This window comes from Sorex fumeus, unplaced genomic scaffold (assembly GCF_029834395.1).
Source record: "Sorex fumeus unplaced genomic scaffold, SorFum_2.1 ptg000051l, whole genome shotgun sequence".
Classification (NCBI taxonomy): domain Eukaryota; kingdom Metazoa; phylum Chordata; class Mammalia; order Eulipotyphla; family Soricidae; genus Sorex; species Sorex fumeus.
This window is the reverse complement of record NW_026606108.1, coordinates 35,426,390-35,446,811: the sequence shown is the minus strand read 5'-3', so window position 1 is coordinate 35,446,811 and position 20,422 is coordinate 35,426,390. Positions and strand designations below refer to the sequence as shown.

Sequence of the window (20,422 nt, the reverse complement as noted above, 5' to 3'; positions counted from 1 at the left end):
CCTGTGTGGGAGCTTTGGGGTGGTGGTAGCAGAGGGACTGGCCAGTCTGTCGTCTTAGAGGCTACGAGACTGATACTGAGGGAGTGCATGGGAACATACCGCACTGGCAAGAAAGGCAGGAGGGCTGAGGGGAGCCAGGGCACACTGGGAATGCCAGGCTCATTCCATGCCCCCCCCCCGGTTCCACTCTCTTTCTGATGGGGGTTGCCGGGGATCACACCCAGACACCATCCCTTCTACCACCGAGTCACACCCCCGCCCTCCCTCCCTCTCTTTCCTAGCTGCCCCTTCAGGTCACCCCTCAGTCAAAGTCTGAAGTGACTCCCTCTCTCTTTCCTCATGGGCCCCTAGTTACCCTCCAACAGGAAGGTGGGAACACTGAGGTCTGGTCTGGCTTGGTGTCACCCCTAATGTCCCTATCCCTGGGCACCCAGAGGAAGGAGGAACAAGGGGGACCCATCCCCGAGGGCACTCTCTTAGGAGCGCACAGTCAGCGCCTGCACAGTCCTATAAGGTCAATCCGAGTGCTCCCACCCTCACGGCCAGTGGGGCTCCCAGGACAGATGTCCTGGCCACACCACAGCCTGGACATAGCTGGAGCAGGTAGCATCTGGGTGGCACACGTGTCTGCCCCCATCTCATCTGATCTGGCGGTGGAGAAGGCGGGGCAGGCAAGGGTGGCTCGCAGGGGGGGCTACAGAAATCACACCTCCCTCTGCCAGGCTCTGCGGGTGTCCTCGGCTTGACTCTGCTTCCAAAGCCGCCAGATTCCACCTTTCACAGGACTATCTGTGACCATAAGGTTTCCACACCTGTAAGCCCAGCCCTTGTTTGAACAGTTACATCTCCTTCCTCTTGCCTCACGGGCTGTTACGGGGACCGGTGGGCCCTCCCCAGACTCAGTTTCCCTTTTGTGCAAGTGCGTGAGGCCAGGGACTCCTGCTCATCCGGCAGGGGAGGGGACAGGGCGGGTTTGGTAGTCGATGGAGGCCAGCCGGCTTGGCCAGGTGAACAGAAACCAGTGAGGGCTAGGTGGGCTTCCCCTCTGCCTCAACCAACTCTCCGCGGAGACTCCGGGCCAAGAGCCGCCCACCCCGCCCTCCCCTTCTCCCCGGGGACGGGGCAGCAGCGCAAAGCCGGTCAGTCTCGTGCTCCTGGCCAGGGTCATGGGGGTGCAGGCCCGCTTTCCCAGCCCCTGCCTCCCCCAGGGCGTTCTCTGCCTCGCCCCCTCTCCGGGGCCGACCAGTCCCTCTCGGAGAGCGCCCACGCTGCCCCCTGGCCCTGCGGGGGGCTTTGTCCCCTTGCCCCGAGCTTACCCGTGCTGCCGGCCCCGGAGCCGGCTGTGCTGCAGGACCAGCTGGTAGGGCGACTTGAAGGGGCCCGCCCAGCTGGCGGCGGGCGCCAGGGCCAGCGCCAGGGCGAGGGGCAGCAGCCGCACGAGGAGCGCCATGGAACTGCAGGGCGCGAGCGCGGAGCCGGGGAAGTGCGCCGCGCCGCCGCCGCGGGCCAGGTTAAGTAAGCGAGGGGCGGGGAGCCGGGCCGGCTGCGCGGAGGAGGAGGGCCGGTGCCCGCCTCGCCGCCCCCGCCTCCGCGCCCCGACGCGCGCCTGCCCGCTGCAGAGGTGTCTGCTGGGGGCGTGCAAGCGGGTAGGCGAGTGGCAGCCCGGCAGGGCGCTCCCCACCTTACATCCGCGTCCCGAGAACTCCGAAACTTCCAGAACCTACAGCAAACAAACAAACAAAATGCTCCTGCCAGCAGGAGACAGACAGATGCTGATGCCCGGGGACTTTCCGGCTACCCTCGTCTCTGTTTTCTAAGTACCCGTTTTCTCCCCTCCAGGGCCACAGGGAGAGAGTCTTAGCACTGACGTGCCACCTTAAGCACCCTTGTGAGCAGCGGCTCAGAAAGGCTGGGTGCTGAGAAGGAGGGTGGCACCTTCTCTCCAGGGCACAGTCATTCTCTCAACACGCAGCTGGGCAATGCCCAGTGCCTGACAGATGCTGGAGGGTGGGGAGATGGGAGAGCAGCTCCCTGCCCAGGGTGCGGCCGCCCCAGGACACAGGCTGTCACACAGCCTCACGTGGCGTGCATGAGTCAGGCTTTCTGGAAAAGCTCCCCTGTGGCCCTGGATGGACTGGCCAGACCCCCACGAGGCCGGAGCAGGGAGGAGGTGGCCCAGAGGCGCGGGGAGGGGAATCAGTGCTGATGGCCAGAGCCTGGTGTCAAAAGAGCAGGAGGGATGGTGGATCATGAGCCCTAGCCCACGTGAACCAATGGAGACCTGGCCAGGCGATGTAAGTTATGTCGGAAGTGGGTCAGGGAGGCATTGATTAGCAGAAATGAGGGGAGTGAGGAGGCAGGAGGACCCGGCCAGGAGGCAGCCCTGTGAGAACCTGCCTGGAGGAGGCAGAAGTGGGCATCAGAGGGGTGGCAGTGCCGCAGGGATTGGGGCTGTATGTGGGAGAGAGGGTAGGGCTGCAGGGAGCGGGTACAGCTGATGTGTGTGTATAGGATGGGGGTGTGTGTGTGTGTGTGCGACTATTAGACTAAGACCCGTGGTAGACAGGGCATAGGTCTGCCAGGAGAGATAGGAGGTTTGGGATGCTCACGGGTCATATGGATGGCGTGTCCCGTAGGACGTGGTGCCAAATGTGGAAGCCCGGGTAGGAGTCAGAGGTGGGGCAGCCTCCGGCGATAGGAGCAGAAGCAAGAGACTTCTCTGCGGAGGGGAGCAAGAGGTGGGTGATGGCGGCCAGTGGCCGAGAGCAGGAGGTCAGGGAGTCCCAGGAGGCAGCCAGCCATAGGCAGGGAGCTGGGCTGCACAGTTGGATCTGAGTCTGCTGGGAAGGGGGTGGTGGGGGTTCCTGGGATATGGAGGGCAAGCAGTGGAGCCAGACTGTGAGGGTCTGTGGGAGGAGGCTTTCAAGAGACTTGTCTGAGGAGGAGAGGGCCGGGGTTGGTGGAGGCAGAGGAGGATAGTGCCAGGGGTGAAGGGGCTTCCTCGGAGGGACGAGAGGAGAAGCAAGGAGAGGTGTGGGACAGGGTGTTTGGGGGGCAGGAGGAGCAGGGGACCCGGGCAGTGAAACCACATGTCTACCAAAAGCCTGACTTGGCAAAGCAGACGGAGAGAAGGGTCAGGTTTAGGGAGATTTTAGAGGTGGCATTCACTGGCCATGGAGGCAGGAATCCAGGGGTGATCCTATGGCGCCCCCCCTGAGTGTGCCTTCAAGGCCTGCTGGTGCAACCTGAGTCACGGCCACTGCCATGTTTAGACCACTGCCAGGTGGTTCTAAATCGAAGGACCAGGCTAGAGTCTCAGGCACAGGGAAGAGAGGAGAGAGGGTGAGTGAGGGAAGAGAGAGCATGACAAGCAGTGCCCAGAAAGCGCCCACTGGGAGATTCGAGCAGTTAGAGAAGGAGCCCCGAAAGAGAGGCTGAGCTGACCCAGCGAGGCCACCGCAGGGAATATTTAAGAGCCCCCCCTCCTCCAAGACAGACAGAGATCAAGCCAGGAAACTAAAGAGCACAGTGCTAGAGAAGGTTTTCCAGAATTTCTAACTCTGGCTGGTGACTTCTACATTGAATACTAGTGGATGGCCTGGGGCACTTTGGTGTAAGAAAGTCAAATTGCCCCATCTCTCCCCCTTCCCATCTTTCCTGCCTGCAGGGGCAAGGCATCTGTCCCCAGACCCGTGTATGTCATAAGTGTGTGTGTGTGTGTGTGTGTGTGTGTGTGTGTGTAAACGTGTGTAGGGAACCTCTTCCAGATGGGGCTCACGGGGGTCTCTAAGATAATGAAATAACCCTCCTGCTACATTAGGGCCTGTAGTCTGTGTCTGGGACCCCCAACAATTAGCACCTCTATATCCATGATTCTTTTCTCCACTGTGGTATTACCACTTTCTTCTTTTTCTAGATTCTCAGGAAGAAAAATCCAGAAAAGTAGGATAAAATGAAAGGTTTGGTTTGGGGACCACAGTCAGTGGTTGCTCCTGGCAGTGCTTGGGGCAAGCATGTGATGCCAGGGCTGGAACCCAGGCCTCCAACATGCAAAGCAGTCAGTAGACCTGTGAACCAGTGCTCTGGCTGGGAAAAAGCGTTTTGATGATTTCCATGTCCAAAACGGTTTTATGTGATGATCATCTCAGTCAGTGCCCTGAGCAGAGCCGTGTCTTTGGCAATAGTCTTACTCAGGATATACATCTGATGGCCCCTAGGCTCAGGAGTTCGGAAGGCAGCCCTGAGCGGGTGCTGTGGTCTCTGCGCACTTCATCTGCTGTCAAACAAGCCTGTGATAAGAAGGTGGTCTGACCTGCAGGGTAAGTAAAAGGACTTTTTGGGAAAAGAAGCAGCCAACCTTTGGCAACTGTGTCTGATTCAATTTAGGTTGGAGGCTTGGAACACTGTTGGCCTTACCTGTGCTCTATGTTGCAGTGTGTGGGCTGTGGAGTACGGTGTGATCTCGGTGTGAATCCCAGGCCCGTGAACTAATAATCAGTGTCACCTTGGGTGCATCGTTTGACCCCTCTTTAGTAGAAGCCTCAACTACAACTTATCTCATAGAACAGTCAAGCCTACCTCCCACAACTCGCGGGTACGTGACATGATGGTGTTATCCCCATCAAGGGGCCAATAAACAGGAGTTGCTCTCTTCTCCCAAGTAATTTTTTATATATAAAGGTCACTGAAAAGATACAATCATCACTCAGCAACTGTTGAAGGAATCATCTGAAAGAATGATCAGTTCATTGATTGAAAGCAAAACATGTCTCTGTTGCAACATGACAACTTGGCAGAGGACATTGTTGAACACTCAGAGTCAAGCTTGGGCTTGAAGTCTGCCCTGGCACAGCAGTGCTGGCTGCCCCAATTTCTAGGGACCATGTTCCCTGGGCCGAAGGGCCGGGATCTTGCCTGCCTTCGGGCTCAGCTCTCCCTCCAGCAAGATTTACGAGCTTCGAGTCAAGTCAGGTAATCTTGCTGTTAAAATCCCCCTCATCTGTAAAGCTAGCAGCTGATGACTCTAGTTTTCCATGAGCTTAGTAAAAGAGATTACAGTGGTACTTCATTTATTGTTCAGATAAGAAAACATTCCACCTCCATGCCCCACCACTAGCGCCCTCTCCCAAACTGTAAAACTCTGATTCCTGCCACCAGAAACCTGTTGTACCTCCAGACGGCTGCTCAGAGAGGCTGTGGCAGAAAGGTTGGGGAGAAAGTGCAGTGGGTCAGCAAGGCACTGGCCTTGCACTCAGCCGACCTGCGTTCGATCCCCAGCACCATAGATGGCCCCTTGAACCCTGCCACGAGTGATCCCTGAATGTGGAGCCAGGAGTAAGCCCTGAGTGCCACTGGGTGTGGCCCCTGAACAAAACACAAAACAAAACAAGATGCTGCTAGTGAGAGTCACACCCCCACCCTGTCCCTCTTCCCCAGGATGACCTGGACTCAGCCAGGGCGGGCCCAGTTCACTGATGGTCTTTCATACGGGGAAGCCTTTTCTTTTTCTTGCCATGCTAGACAAACTTATGAGAAAGAGTGGCTTGTTGGGAAGAATGAGCAGACTTTTTTACAAACACTATATAAAAACAACTCTTCTCACATTCTGTGGCAAAGACAAGATCACTCACAAAAAGAGCTCAGTTTGTTTGGTTTTTGCTTGGGGGCCAGACCCAATCATGCTCACGGCTACTTTCTGGCTCTGCACTCGGGAATTAAGCCTGGAGGGTCTCAGGGGACCATATGGGATGCCAGGTCAACATTGTACAAGGCAAACGCCCTACCCATTGTACTATCGCTCCAGCCCTAGTTTGATTTTTTTTTTTTAAAGAAATAACCTTGCTGTGCTTGACAATAAGTCTTAAACATCAGAATGAATTAGTAGTTCCAACAAGTTCTGCAGAGCCATTGCAGGGTCTGCTGGCAGGAGAGCTGGCACTGCAGCCTCACTTCACGCTTCCCAATGCCCACTCCATCCTCCCCAGGGTTCTGGCGCCGTCTGGACACTGGAGGAGTTAGATGACAGGGTCAGATAATTTCCTGAGGGCAGTCAGCCTTGACAGTTACTGCACAGCAAATCAGAGAGCTCTTCAAGTTGTTAACCAAGACATGAACTTGTTAGGGAGAAAGGAGGGTGATTCCCTTCCCCCACATCCAAGGGCTGAGCTGGCCTCAGGGACCCCCAGGACCACACCTGGTGGTGTGGGACTTGGGGTAAGCACCAGGTGTCAGGGATGGAAGCTGGCCTGGGGGGCACACATATCTGCGGCTTGAGTCACACCCTGGCTCTGGCAGGGTAAGTTTTGGGCACAGGATCTCCAATTTCAAAGAGCACATGATTCCAAATCTGGGAAATTTCCATGCTTCGTGCAACACACAGCACTTTACCACAGCAATGACGGCAGGCGGCTGGCATACAACTGCCAGAAACAGCCTCTGCATCCCAGCGGGGGGCCGTGAGTGTGCCAGGGAAGGGGATTCAGAGTTAGCTGCTCAGAATTCTCCCTAACCTGGCCACTCCAAATACAGTCTGCATGCAACAGTCTCCGCCCTAGACAGAGCCTGCTAGCAAGGGGGTTTGTTAGAACCCGCACCCCTGCCCCTTCATAAAGGAGCCCAGGTGTTCCGTGTGTGTCAGTGCCTGAGTTGCGCAGGCAGGTCTACAGGGTTATGTTAAATAGCCAAAGCCCCACTTAAGCCTGCACTAGGAGTTGACTTGGTAAAACTTGCAGGAAGTATAGCTATTGACATAAACACATTGGTCCGTCTTCCCCCTTTACCCTGGCAATGTGCCCCAAGTCTCCCAGTGAATGTCTGAGCCCACGGACAGCCCGGAACCCTGGGCACGGGTTCTCCCCCACCCCCACCCCCACCCATGGATAACATTTGATCTATAAGTCAGAGTCACAGTGACTACAAGATGACAGCCATTCCTACTGTGCGCTACAATAAAAGGTATGTAAAGGCATGCTCCCTGAAATAGGATCCTGGGTATAGTCCTTCGGAACCTTGGGGACCCACAGGTGACAGAAACCCAAGAAAGTGAAGCCACATGTAAGGGAAGGGGCTACTGCACACCCAAACATTTGCTCCAAGAAAAAAATCACCACATGGAGGGCCAGTGAGATAGTACAGCAGGCAAGGCACTTGCCTAGCATGCAGCCGATCTGGTTCAATACACGGAGCCCCATATGCTCCCCAGAGCCCACCGGGAGTGATCCCTGAGTGCGGAGTAAGAGTAAGCCCTGAGCACTGTCAGTGCTACAAACCCCCAAGCAAAACAAAACAAAACAAAATGCCACATTGGAAATCTCTGCTGGCACTGTGGGTCAGCTCACGTTGGTGGCGGAGGCTGGGGGACAGCGAGTGGCTTTTCCTGGGGCTCAGTGTTTGATATTCAGCATGTCCCCACACTCTACAGGTTAAGGACAAGGCCTTCTCCTATTCTTCTCCCCTTTCAAGACCCGCTAAGGGCACCAAGGTAGTCTCCAGCTTTGTAGCAGAAAGAACTTAAACCAATAGTGTCAAGCCCCACCAGGGACAGGGACAGGCCAGCTGTCACAGGCCTCCCCGCCATGGTGCTGTGTCCCCCTAAGTTCCCCTTCCTCAGTGACATGCTGTCTTCACAGCTTCTCCAGAGAGCAGTCTTTCCCACTGGGCCCGCCAAAAGCTACTTGATGGCTCCAACCCAACTTTATTTTCCAGGGAAACTGATTCTTCAAAGACGCGCATTGATTTGGCTCAGAAAAAAATCTCTTAAAAGAGAAGAACCCAGAGGCCCTGGGCAGCTGCCTCTGCTGGCTGACCGCAAAGATTCCTGCGGTGCAGTGCCCACAGGAGAGTGCTCACCCTGGCATGGCTGATCTGATGAGGGAAGTTCAGCCCCAGCTTTCCTTTGCTCCCCTCGAGCTTCCTCCCATGGAGGGCAAAGGTCTTAGAGACAGTCAGGCATCTCCATCATCCCTGTGGCTCCTCCTCTTCCGGCTCTTCATTGGGAAATCTGTGGGGCGCTGGAGAAAGATGGAAACCCCCTGGCCTGCTCTGCCCCTCTTCTCCTTTCCAGCCGCAAGCAAGCAACCGGTCTCAAGATCCCACAGGGATCTCTCTGAGTATAGCTGCACGCCTCAGCTCCCACCACGCCCACCTCATCCCCCACCTGCTTACCTTACCTTCCCCAAGTGCCACGTCTCTCCACATGCCATTCCTGCATTGCTGTCCGGGAGAGACAATCCCAAATCCTCCGCTTGTTTTTTTTCTCTGGCTGAACCAACGAACACAAGCACATACCGTGAGCTTGGAAGGCACCGGAGAAGCTAGACGAATGATAAAAACCAAACAGTCCAGGTTCTGAAAAACACTTAGGAAGTCCTGCTCCCTGCCCCTGCCCCCCGCCCCAATTAACCTGGCCTCTTCAGTCCTTTACAGAAGTCTGACTTTTGATCAACCCGGGCAGCCCAGAGCATGCCCCTTCTCTGCGTACAACACGCAGTCCTGCCTCTTCTTCCTCTGCTGAAGTCTTTCACTCACAGGAAAAAACTCCATTCAGAACCGGCTTTGTCACCAAGAAGCTGTGTGTCTTCAGGCAAATTCCTTACCCTCTCTCTGAGCTATTGTGTTGTTCAGTTGCTCTGTATTCCATGGCCTTTCCACTTCATGGAGAATCTAATAGTTGTAGCCTTTAGCCCTTGTGTTTTTTATACCTGGGCTCCATTGACCATTTCAGAGAAACTTGGTCCAGAGCCCAGTTAACATATGGAGCTTCATTCATTGTCTGGCTTCATCTCTGAAAGTTTAACTTACAACCAGATTCCAAGGGACAGGTTTGAGATACGCAGAACCAGGAACTGCTTTATATTGCTGGACAAGACCGAATTGGGTCCCCTCTGGGTCAGGCAGAGGCTCGTAACATTGGTCCTGGTTTTCCTTCCTGGTAGGGGCATTCATCTTTGCACAAAGGACTAAACTTTTTCTGAGGCAGGTGCTACTAGTATCACATCCTGATTCTTAGAATACATCACCAACCCTATTTCCCCCTCCCCCCACTACAGCCCTCCACCCTCCAACCTGCTGCTAACCTGGCCCAGGTGGAAAGACAGATTCAGCTAGAGTACTGTGACAGCATCAGAGCAGAAGGGGGAGGAGAGGTTGCTATGACTGCTGGCGCCACAGCCGCCATTCTGAGAGAAATCACTCTTATTCTGATATCACTGTGCCTCTCTCAGAACAGCCCTGTCCTTTTTATTCAAGGTACAGCAAGCAATGTGCACTGTGTGGACAGGATATAAGAGCCATACATTTTTGCCTGTTGGTTTGAATATTTGGGAACATGTTTATTCTCCATATTGGCACCTTGATCCTGGAATGAAAGGGAAAAATATATCCCCCACTCCAGTGCTCTGTGATACACACCCGGTTGACTCTGGGCATTTCAAATGGTCCCCTGAGCACTGCCAGGAATAATTCCTAACTGCAGAGCCAGGAATAAGCCCTGAGCATCACCAGGTGTGACCCTAAACTGAACTAAACAAAAAATAAATAATGCTGAGATAAGAGGCAGCAATAAAAGTGCCTGGAGGGCTGCTTCAAACGACTGTAAAAGCGGGGAGCCTCTGCAGCACCCCTTGAGGAGGGCCTGCGTGGGACCACATGGGCTTGAGGCTGGGGACTCAGGACTGGCGCCCTCCTCTTTGCAAGCATGTCTACGCCGAATAGGGCTGATGAAAGACTCATTTTAGCACACCAACCAGAGAGGCATTACTCTAAGTACTTTCCACGCACTGAATTGCTTTTAATAGAATCCTAAGGTTTGGGTATTGCTATTTTTCTTGCAGATGAGGAGGGCAAGACCAGAGGAGGGGAGGAACTTGCCAGAACAGCGACTAAAGCTAGTAACACAAGACTCAGCATTTGAACAGAGGGAGTTCCACATCTAGCTCCTGCCCTGTCCACTCTCTAGGTAGCATGGCTGTTTCTCTGAGAACTCTGTAACAGAACTTAGAATAAAGTAAAAGGTCATTTGTTTCTTTTATTTATTTATTTATTTTTACTTTTTGGGTCACACCCAGAGATGCTCAGGGGTTACTCCTGGCTCATGCACTCAGGAATTGCTCCTGGCGGTGCTCGGGGGACCATATGGGATGCTGGGATTCGAACCTGTGTTGGCCATGTTGGCTGCGTGCAAGGCAAACGCCCTACCCGCTGTGCTATCGCTCCAGCCCTGGTCATTTGTTTTTGATGCTTGGCACAACCCCATAGCTGACAATGCGGCATACTTACAACAACAACAAAAAAGGTGAATTTTTAAAAAAATTTTTATTAGTGAAACACCATGAGGTACAGTTGTAGACTTACAACTTTTTGTGCTTGGGTTTCGATTATACAATGATCAAATACCCATCCCTTCACCAGTGCCCATTTTCCACCACCATGGATCCCAGTATCCCTCCCACCCCCATCCACCCCATCCCACCCTGCCTCTGTGGCAGAGCATTCCCTAAAAAAAGGTGAAATTTTTTTCATTCCTTTCAAAATTACTGACCCACAATTAGTGATCTGTGCCTAAGAATTCTTCAAACTAATAACCAGGTTATTTTAATGGGTGCATATTTATTTATATTCTCTCACATCTAATATGACAAGAATGCCACAACAATGGAAGCATTGAGCCCACGGTGTGGGTGGCTAAAAAAGATTTGTTTATGTGGATTAGCACATTTCTGAGGTCACAGAGGAGAATCTGAGTTCATTCTATAGCCCTACATCATTTTTACTTAAAGTTTTTTTCTATGTCATTGAAAAAATATGCGTAGACAGGAAACTTTTAGGGGAATCATGAGGTAAGGCACACAAATTGTCCGGCTGAGAACACCACGCACCCCAAACCTGGGCAGTGTTAGGAACCAAGGTGACTTCATTGAAGAAATATTTTTTAACTAATTTTTTTTTCAACAGAAACTAGCGATGCCATCTTATGTATAAACAAGCAAACGGTAACTGACAATGTTCAGGAACAACCAGTTTGTTCCTGCATGTGCTTTGGGACCCAATGCTGCATGTACTGAATTCAGCTGCAGACCGGCCAGAGGTCTGCAGGCAGAGAGACAAGTGAGTCATTCTCAGTGGGTCGGGGTGAAGGGGAGACAGCTGCACGTACAGGATAGCAAGCACCCCGTGCCTTCATCTGTGCAACAAGAACTCTGAAGGGAAGTACCCAACCATGCAGATGATGGGGGTGAGGGGGGACGTGGGTCAACGGAGGGTGGGGGGAGCAGGAAGCTTCCCAGAAGGGGTGAATCATCCCCAGCTTGAGACTGCGGCCATGTCAGCAAGATAGACAGCAGAGCCAGGCTGGTTCTGGGGGTTCGGCTTCTCTGTTTCTCATGAGCACCTCACAGCTGCACCTTTATGCCAGTAGCCAAGAAAACACTATCCTGGTTATTCTATTCAAGATCTCCACCCTCTCCCCTCAGCTGTAGAGACAACAACCCTGAAGAGCCTGAGGCTGGATTTAAGTTCTTTCAAAAAAACAGACGCAAGGTTTCTCTGTGGGCATTTTTCCATGTCCTCAAACCCAGGACAAGGCTTAGCTGGGTGGGCCCCAAGGCCTGGGGACTTTGGTTCAACTCTGGGGTCCCTGCACCACTGTACCATGCAAGCACAGCTCCGGATCCTTCTACGAGGCCACACACAAGTCCCCCCTATGTGTGCAAAATAGCAATTTACATGTGCGCACATCCGCTCTGTGCCAATCTCCCCAAGCCCGAGAGACAGAGGTGGCAGGGCTCTGCCAAACCTGGGAGGGGCACCATGCTTCAGGCCCAGCTTCCAAAGGCTTGGCTCAGTGATGAAAGTACAATACACTATGCGACTTCAAAAACATGTTTATTTAGATACCAAGTTCCTCCAACACCTCATAAATAAGACCTTGGCTTCATCTTGGGAGAGGTCTGTGACAGATACTGGCCTCTTGTTAACTCTGGCCCCTTGAACTCACGCTGGGGACCAAGCTGATCACTCCAAACCAGTAAGTGAATAAATAACGCCGCAGAAAGAGAGATTGCGGGTCACGAGGGCCGGCATGCTCACGCTGCCTCTCTCTCCGTAACTGTTTCCAGATGTGGTGGTTGGCACGGAGTCAGCTCAGCGACAATAACTAATGAAAGTCCTTCCTCCCCGATGCACAGCAGGCGGCTACTGGTCCGGCACAGTGGCCTGTTTGTTTTCATCCCTCAGTTGGAGGCATGGCGCTGGTTAAATGTTTTGGGGGCATCAGCCGTGGAATCAATGACAATCAGACACAGGGAATTCAGTGCAAGGTGCCTGGGGAAAAAGAAGGCCGTGAAAAGTGCTATTTGCTGATGGAGCACGAGAAAGGCAGGCAAAGAGGCCATCTATCCATCCTGTCACTTAGAGAATGATCCCTGTGAGTTGACTGGCCCAGGCCTAGGGGTGACCGCAGATGAAGCATTTCTGCTACAGCAGCATTCCTCAACCCTTTTACACCTACAGACCTTAGGTGTCCTGCACATTGGTCCACAGAATGGAGGTCAGACCGAAGCAGCAGACCAATAACAGTTTTTTTTTGTTTTGGGGCCACACCCAGCTTTTCTCAGTGCTTACTCTTGGCTTTGTACTCAGTAATCACTCCTGGAGGGCTCTGGGGACATTATGAGATGCTGGGGATCAAACCGTGTCAGCCACGTGCAAGGCAAATGCCCTACCCACTGTACTCTCCGTCCAGCCCCACAGACTAGTGGATTTCAACTTTTCAACCCCTATGAACCCAGCAATGGTCTGTGGAGCTCTGGTTGAATATCACTACTTCCGAGTTCCCAAGAGCCCAGGTCCAAGGGGATGTGCTCCTGATTTTGGGGTGCTGACATGCAAAGGAGAGAGAACAAGAGGAGAGACCAGGTTCTCATGGGATTAGTCAGGGCAGAATCCAGGTGAAGGGCAACGTGGGCAGTCAAGGAGAGGGTTGTCTTCCATGGTATACAGACCTGTGCCAGGGGTCAGTCTCAGAGGGGGGACGTGACTCTGCAGTCCTGATTCCAGCTGCCTTTGACTTTGGAAAACTTTCTTTCTAACTTCCATTGGTTGGCCAACTGGCTCTTCTCAAGGGAAAATCTGCGCTGAATGCTAAAACTGGACACATTAGCGAGTTTGCCATAAACATGGCATTCTTCAGCAGACAGAGGGGGGCAGTGTGCCTTTGCAGGCATGGCACTAACTACCTTGGGGTCGGCCAGAAAAATGGATCTCATTGCTTGCTTGAAATCCAGTCCTTGTGGGTTTTGGGGGGAGAAATCCCACAACTGGGAATGCTTTGCAGCAGCCTAGAGAATCCGTGCTTTCATGCTTCAGAAGAAATAGCTGATCTTAGTTCGGCTTTGATTTGTCAGTGACCAGAACTGGCTTCCTGAAGTCATTTGCAGGAGTTATCTGTGTGGACCTGAACAGAAAGCTTCAAAAGGGGGTGAGGGAGAGCACGGAGCTGGCCAGAGCTGCTTGTCTGCTGGAGATGGTGCTGGGTCCTGAGCGAGAGAGCTAGAGGCTTGGCCTCTCTGCCTTGTGTTGGTCTTGGCCAGGCATGCAGGCTGAGACAAGTCACTCCAACCCATCCATCCCGCAGGCTCCCAGCTGGGTGTGCACCCCCTTGCAGATCATGCGCCTCCATAATCCTGACTCTGGAACGATCCAGGGCTGTATTTCAGAGCCTGGCAGCATGGGAGTTCATGTCTCAGGGTCCAGCAGGTGGGGTTCTGTAGCCTCTTTGTGAGTTAGACTGGGTTCTAGGCAGTGCTGCCCAGAGCGAGGGCTGTAGAATATGAGCTCCAGAGTTACCTCAGGTGGCCTCCATTTCTAGTAAGTCCAACACCGAACTGGCATTTACTGAAGGGCCAGCTGTGGGTGGGGCATCACTGAGCAAGGCACAGACAAACACAAAAGATGTAGAAGATTCTTCAGGTTTTCCAGAAACTCATCATCATCTGGGAAGAGCCCCCCAAAAGGCAAGGAAAAAATGCAGTTGTCGGCCAACTCAGCAAAGCTTTCCGGCTCCAGGACACAGCAAGCTCATTCTCACCTCCAGGATGCCCAGGAGCACACTCTTCCTGCCAGCTCTGTGGCTCTCAGTGGCTCATGGGATTTCTAAACCACACTTCCTCCATGAAGCCTGCCTTGATGCTCTTTCTTGAAGCCTATCCTGGCCCCTATTTTTCAACTTCAGTGGCATCTGTCAGCGTTGGAACTGTCCGGTTACATCAAGATGACAAGTTGGGGAAGGGCAAGGGATAGGTCTGCCTCACTCTCTGTCCACTTCCCAGCACCTGCTCAGTGACCCATTTGCTTATTTTTGGAGGATGCAGTATGGGCTAAGAAGAGAAGGGCTTCTGTGAGGCCGGGTGAGTCAGGAGAGGCTAAGAGAACTCCACTGTGCCAGCACCCACCAGAGATGTCCTGTCTCCATGGAAATAGTTCCCAGGGACTATGAACCATGAATAGTGACCATGGACCATGGACCATAAAGAGTTCTCTCTCTTCCATTTGAATAAATATTCTCCCAACCCCCTCACCCTCCCACCCCCAAGCGGGTCTTATGACAAACACATCTCTTTTATGAACCTATTTCCAGCAAGGCTGGGCGAAACTCTGGGGAAGGTGCTAACAGGCCAGGCTCCTTCTTGGGGTCTCCCATCTGACTCCGCAACAGTCCTGCTGAACAGACAGGGTTGTCCCTAGCTTTTAATAGCTGAGCGACTGAGCCTAGAAACAGGTGGATTGGCAACTGCATCTCATTTTAAAATTGACTGGAGAGAGATTGCAGTGGGTAAGGTTCTTATCTTGCATATAGCTAACTCGGATTTGACCCCTAGCTCCCCATATGGTCCCCTGAGCATCCCCAGGAGTGATCCTTGAGCACAACGCTGGGAGTTTAGTCCTCAGCACTGCCAGGTATGGCCTCCAAAGTGAGATAAATAAAATAAGTAAGAAAAAACTTTGACCATATATGTGAATAACTGCCAAAGATGTCATTTAAGAAAATATTTTACTTTTTGCTTTTTTTTGGTCACACTCAGCTATGCTCAGGGGTTACTCCCGGCTCTGCACTCAGGAATTACTCCTGGTGGTGCTCTGGTCGATGCACCACCAGGAGTATTGAACCGGGGATCAAAACCAGGTTGCCTTTGTGCAAGACAAACACGCTACCCACTGTACTATCGCTCTATCACCAAGAGCACTGCATTTTAAGTAGGTGTGTTACAGTGGAGATGTTGGAACTATAGATGTTTTTCATGTAATTGATAGAAAATGTTTGGTGTCTATCAACTCTACCTCTTACTGACCACGAGACCTGAGGCAAGACCCCAAACCTCATCTATGTCCTCCGTAAAGTGGGAAGTACTTATTCAGAGGGCTCCTGGGAGAACTCAAGTGCCCAGAACCAGGGCCTGGTCAGACTGCTATTGAAGCGATTGCTATTATGATGATGGTACAATCTCCCTGTCAACAGCAGCAGCCAAAACAGAATTGCTCTCGGCCAGAAAAGTAGGTTTTCTTTTTTCCATTTGAATAAATATTCCCTATACCCCCCTCACCCTCCCACCCCAAGCAGGTCTCATGATAAACATCTCTTTTATGAACCTGATTCCAGCAAGGCTGGGCGAAGCTCTGGCTGGTGGGCCCAAACTCAGTCTCTGCACTACTCCTATGCTCGGCTGCCCTTTTTTTGAACCCAGGTACAACACCCAGGTGAGTGGGAGGAGAGGGAACCCTAGTTTTGCTTTGCAGAGTGTCTGAAGGAATCCAGGGAAGGGAGGGGGGAAGTGAGGGGAGAGAAAGCCAGCCCCCAGAAGAGTACTCCCTCACTCTCAGGGGAGCACTCGTGGGAGAATCATTCTGGAAAAAAAATCCTGACACCCCAATGGCCTCTTCTCCCAGAGCTCTTCCGGCATCCTTGGGGCCTGTGTAGCCCAGCTTCCCCTTTGAAAAGGCTGCTCTGAGCTGGGGCCAAGTTGCCCGGAAGAACAGGTGACAGAGGCCAGAGTTCTTCATTTCCCCTTTCCACCAATATGCCATTGAGGGGTGAACTCTGTCTACTTGACAAGGCATCTGTCCCCAGAGTGCTGCCTTGGCCACTGGTGTGGTTCTGTGGACCAGCCTTGCAGGCACAGTCTTCAGCTTCCCAGACAGACCCTCCCTGCTCCACCTCGCCAGCATCTGCTTACAAACCTCTGGTTTTCACCATGGCAGCAGCCTCTGAGTCCCACTGAGTCCAGGGAGCTTCATACAAATACGGATGGCCCAGACCACGCCTTCCACCAGTTCTGCCCAGAGTCCCAGAAGCAGTTCTGGAGCTCCTGGGAGCCTCTTGGTGGGAGGGTCCAATGCTGAGAGTTCCCTTTCCACAAGCTCCTGCAGGACCTGCCACTTTCAACTCCTCTCACCGCCCCCAACTCTTGCCCTGCCTCTGCCAGACCCTTCCCTGCCCTCCCACCCAGTGGATCTCCCTTCCCACTCAGCCTCGGCTACCCATGTGTGCACCTCTGATCTGTCTTCTGGTCCACTTCCTGCACATCTTTGGAGGTGCCTACCTCAGCCTAGCTGTCCTGGTTCCCTCTGCCTGGACGTGGTCTCCCTTCTGTGTTTTGCCTGACTTCTGTGGCCTTTCTCCTCCCTACTTGGGAGTCACACGGGGTCTCTCCCTTCTGCCCATCACTCGCCCCTAGACTGAAGGCTGCCAGGGCCTAGTAGGGTGACACTCAGCCTTGTTTGTCCTCCCCCACCCCTTGGCTGGGCACATAGAGCTGCTCCCATGGAAGTGCTCCTCACCCCACCCGCCCTTCCGGAGCTAGAGGGCAGGACCAGGACATTGCTAGAACCTGGGAAACTCAGGCCAGGCCCGGGCGTCCACGCAGCCTGCGAGACAGCTTCCCCGCCCGCCAGAGCTTATTTGGCACGGCAGTTTCTTTCATTGACTCAAAGCTTTTTATACATGACTGTTCTAAGAGGAATGGGCAAAACCCACACGAGGTACGTCACTTTGGTCTCGGCAGCACAAACATTGCCTAGAAAGAAAACGTTCTCTCTCCTGTGCAGACCTTCAAACGTGGGCCCCTCCCTTCTCGAGAATGGCACTACTCTTTACTTGGAAAAGATAGGTTCATTACCACAGCCTGCAGAAACCGGATCCCCGAACTTCAAAGGGAATATGCACCAATGGTTCCTTCCAGCTCACTCTCCCTGCCCCAGCCTGGCCTTGGTTCAAGCCCATGATAAATGTGCTTTTAATGCAGAAACTTGCATTAGCATTTGGGCTTGGGCTCCACCTCTGTTTTCCCTTCACGTTATGGAAATCGTTTAGTAATTTGCTCCCATAAAATCCCGGCATTGAACCAGCTATTTAATGTCTAGAAACAGGATGAGAGGGATGAGGGCTGGGGCGGAGGGGGGAGGGGGGAAGGGAGGGCACTGCCAGCTCATCCTCACCGCTACCCGCTTGCTTACGTGCTTACTTGCTTCTCAGCAGAACCTGCCACAAACCTCCCACCCCAGGGGCTTTGGAATTCAAACTGCTGCCACCTTTGGATGGTTTTCTTCCTGTCAGTCCCACTCTGCATTCAGTAGAGACCTAACTGACATATAGCATGGGATTCTTTCGAAGTGTAAAACTTGAAACCTATGTAATATATGTTCAGACATAAATGACCACTGTAATAAAGTTTAGTTATCATTTTTAACCACACAGTTGCACAATTTTTCTCTTGTGATGGGAATGTTTAAGCTTTAGCAATGTTCAAATATGCAATAGAGCACTGTGGGCTGCCCAGCACACCCCAAGATGCATTTTCCTTATGGAGGGAAGTCTGTACCTCTGACCCCTTCTCCAATGTTGCCTACCCATCTTTGGCAACCACTGGTCCATTATTTGTGTGTGTGTGTGTGTGTGTGTGTTTAAAATTCCACATGTAAGCAACAGCGCATACATTTCTGTCACTTGTCCTTCTCTAACTTATTTCATTTAGCATAGTGACCCAAGGTACAGGGGCCGGAGAGACAGTACAGTGGGGAGGGTGCTTGTTTTGTACATGGCTGACTTAGATTCCATTCCTGACACCATATGTAGTCCCTTGACCACCTCCAGGAGTGATCCCTGAGTTCTGAGCCAAGAGTAATCTCTAGGCAATGTCTCCCTCAAAAACAAAACCCAAAAAACTTCAAATAATAAAGCCTTAAGGTCCATCCATATTGTCACAAATGGCAGGAGTTTTTTTTTCTGAGTAATATTTTATAGTATATTCTATGCTAATAGTTGATAAGCTACTTCCTCTTCTCACTATGTCTCTTAATTCATATTTATACTTGTGTTTGTGTTTATGTTTGTAGGTATATACACACATTTTGAATTATACACACTGTATTTTAATTTTTATCTTATTTTGGGAGGGTCATACCTGGCAGTGCTCAGGGATTATTCCCAGCCTTGTGCTCAGGGATAACTCCTGGAGGGGCTTGGGAGACCATATATGGCAGCAGAGATCAAACCTGCGTTGGCTGCTTGCAAGGCAAGGGCCCTACAACTATACGACTGCTCTGGCCCTGGTTTTATTTTTTAATATGTATCTGTTGTATTTTGTTTGGGGGCCACACCTGGCAGTGCTCAGGAATCACACCTGGCTCTGCTATCAGGGTTCACTCCTGACAGTGCTTGGGGGATTGTATGGGGTGCCAGGGATTGAACTTGAGTCAGTCGTGTGCAAGGCAAGCACCTAACCTGCTGTACTAACTCTCCAGCCCCTATAATAGCATATTAAAAAAGTCTATGCATTCACCAATTGACACAGGCTATTTCCATGTCTTTGACTGTTGAGAATAATGTCATAATAAACATTGTGGAGTTGTAGAAGTCTTTCCAAGATACTGCTTTAGGACCCTCTCTTCCCAGGCTTCTGTTTGCCCATTGTTTAGATAAGGTTTGGGCAAGTCTCGGTGGTAGTGTGGGGGGGTTGCACTCAAGTTGCATTTATCCTGTGGTCTGCATCTGCACACACTAGATCCCTAGAAGGAGGATTTATTAACTCTGGGCATTCTGAACGTCTTCACACCAAACCCGAGGTCTTAAGAGAACATGTAGAAAGTGTTGCTTCCTGAGATCACAAAAATTAAGAGGAGAGCTATTCACCAGGGGCAGAGCTGAGGAGGTCTCTCTCTCTCTCTCTCTCTCTCTCTCTCTCTCTCTCTCTCTCTGTGTGTCTCACCCAGACATGGGGTGGGATAGCAGCACCTCTGGAGACCTGACTTAGCAAGGGTCGGGGTGCGGTGGGGAGGGAGTGTGCATATTGATATAAACCATTTAAGAGATGCTCTTCTGTGCTGGGCTGGATGAGGTAACAGAAATAGTGAGGTGGGTCCTGAGTGCTTGGAGACCTTTCAGTCATCTATTATACTTGGCTGAGGACAAGCACTGCCAAGGGGTGGGGGAGGGAGAGACCTTTCTACCTTGGGGCCCAGTGTCATGTACAGCTGGCCTTGAGCTGCACCCTGCAAAGCTGCTGTTTACTTCTAACTTTGCTTCACGGTCTGTATCCCCACAAACATCTCCAGCACCCAACCCAGCTTTCACTCCGCTGGGAGGCTTTCCTCTCTCCAGACACCTCAGCCCCCCACGGGAAGAAAACTGTGTTGACTGAACACCAAGAAAGTTTAGTTTGCACAAGTCGGCACTTTCATCTCTTTTTAGGGGTCACAACTATTGAAGATCCAAGATCTAAATTTTGATTTCAACTTGTTTTCGAAGAAATCTTTAGGAAAATACCACCTCAACGTGAAGAGGGCACTCAGAGATCTATATTCTGAGTTGAAAATTTCTGATGAGAACCGTAGTTTTGCTCTGTACTGGGAAAAACATGAATTAAGACAGACCCAGTGAGAAGAGGAAGTGGCTTACCAACTATCAGAATTAATCCTTGAGATTCTGTCTAATTACACAATGCTCTGCTTCCTCTTCTCAATTAGCACGAACAAGCTAGTGTCAGAAATATGAACTCTTCAAAAACCAGAGGAAACACGAATGAATCAATCCTAAAAGTGTGAGCTCTTTACGTGCAGAGTGTATGGCACTGACCGCACACAGACTGAAAATGTCGCAGAGATTTCCGGAAGTCATTTTGTAAGTGCATTTCTGATTTTCAAAGTCACACGTTGAAAACAACAAACAGCTTTGAAATCTTTGGCTACAGCCACCCAGAGTAAATTACTACTTTATTAATCTCAAAGCATAGTTTCTAAAGAAAAGATTCCCTTCTTGGTTCACAGCCATAATTTGTTTCAAATGCATCTATTTAACTCAACTCATCCCCCACCCCCACCCCCACATGTGAGCACACAGACCTTGGAAGAAGTTTCTTGTTTGTTGTCATTAGGC

At 51.7% G+C, this 20,422-nt stretch overlaps 2 protein-coding genes across 2 annotated transcripts in view; one reads left to right on the top strand and one right to left on the bottom strand.

Annotated features, from left to right (window-relative positions):
- Window positions 1-1,490, bottom strand: part of TGFBI (transforming growth factor beta induced) — a 151,922-nt gene extending 150,432 nt beyond the window's left edge. The window contains exon 1 of the mRNA XM_056124350.1: window positions 1,317-1,490. Within this exon, the coding sequence (XP_055980325.1) occupies window positions 1,317-1,450 (134 nt within the window). The 5' untranslated portion in view covers window positions 1,451-1,490. The remainder of the gene's footprint in view (window positions 1-1,316) is intronic.
- The window catches only part of LECT2 (leukocyte cell derived chemotaxin 2), an 83,298-nt gene continuing 64,324 nt past the window's right edge, over window positions 1,449-20,422 (top strand). Inside the window, 1 exon segment of the mRNA XM_056124772.1 lies at window positions 1,449-1,646. Within this exon segment, the coding sequence (XP_055980747.1) occupies window positions 1,449-1,646 (198 nt within the window).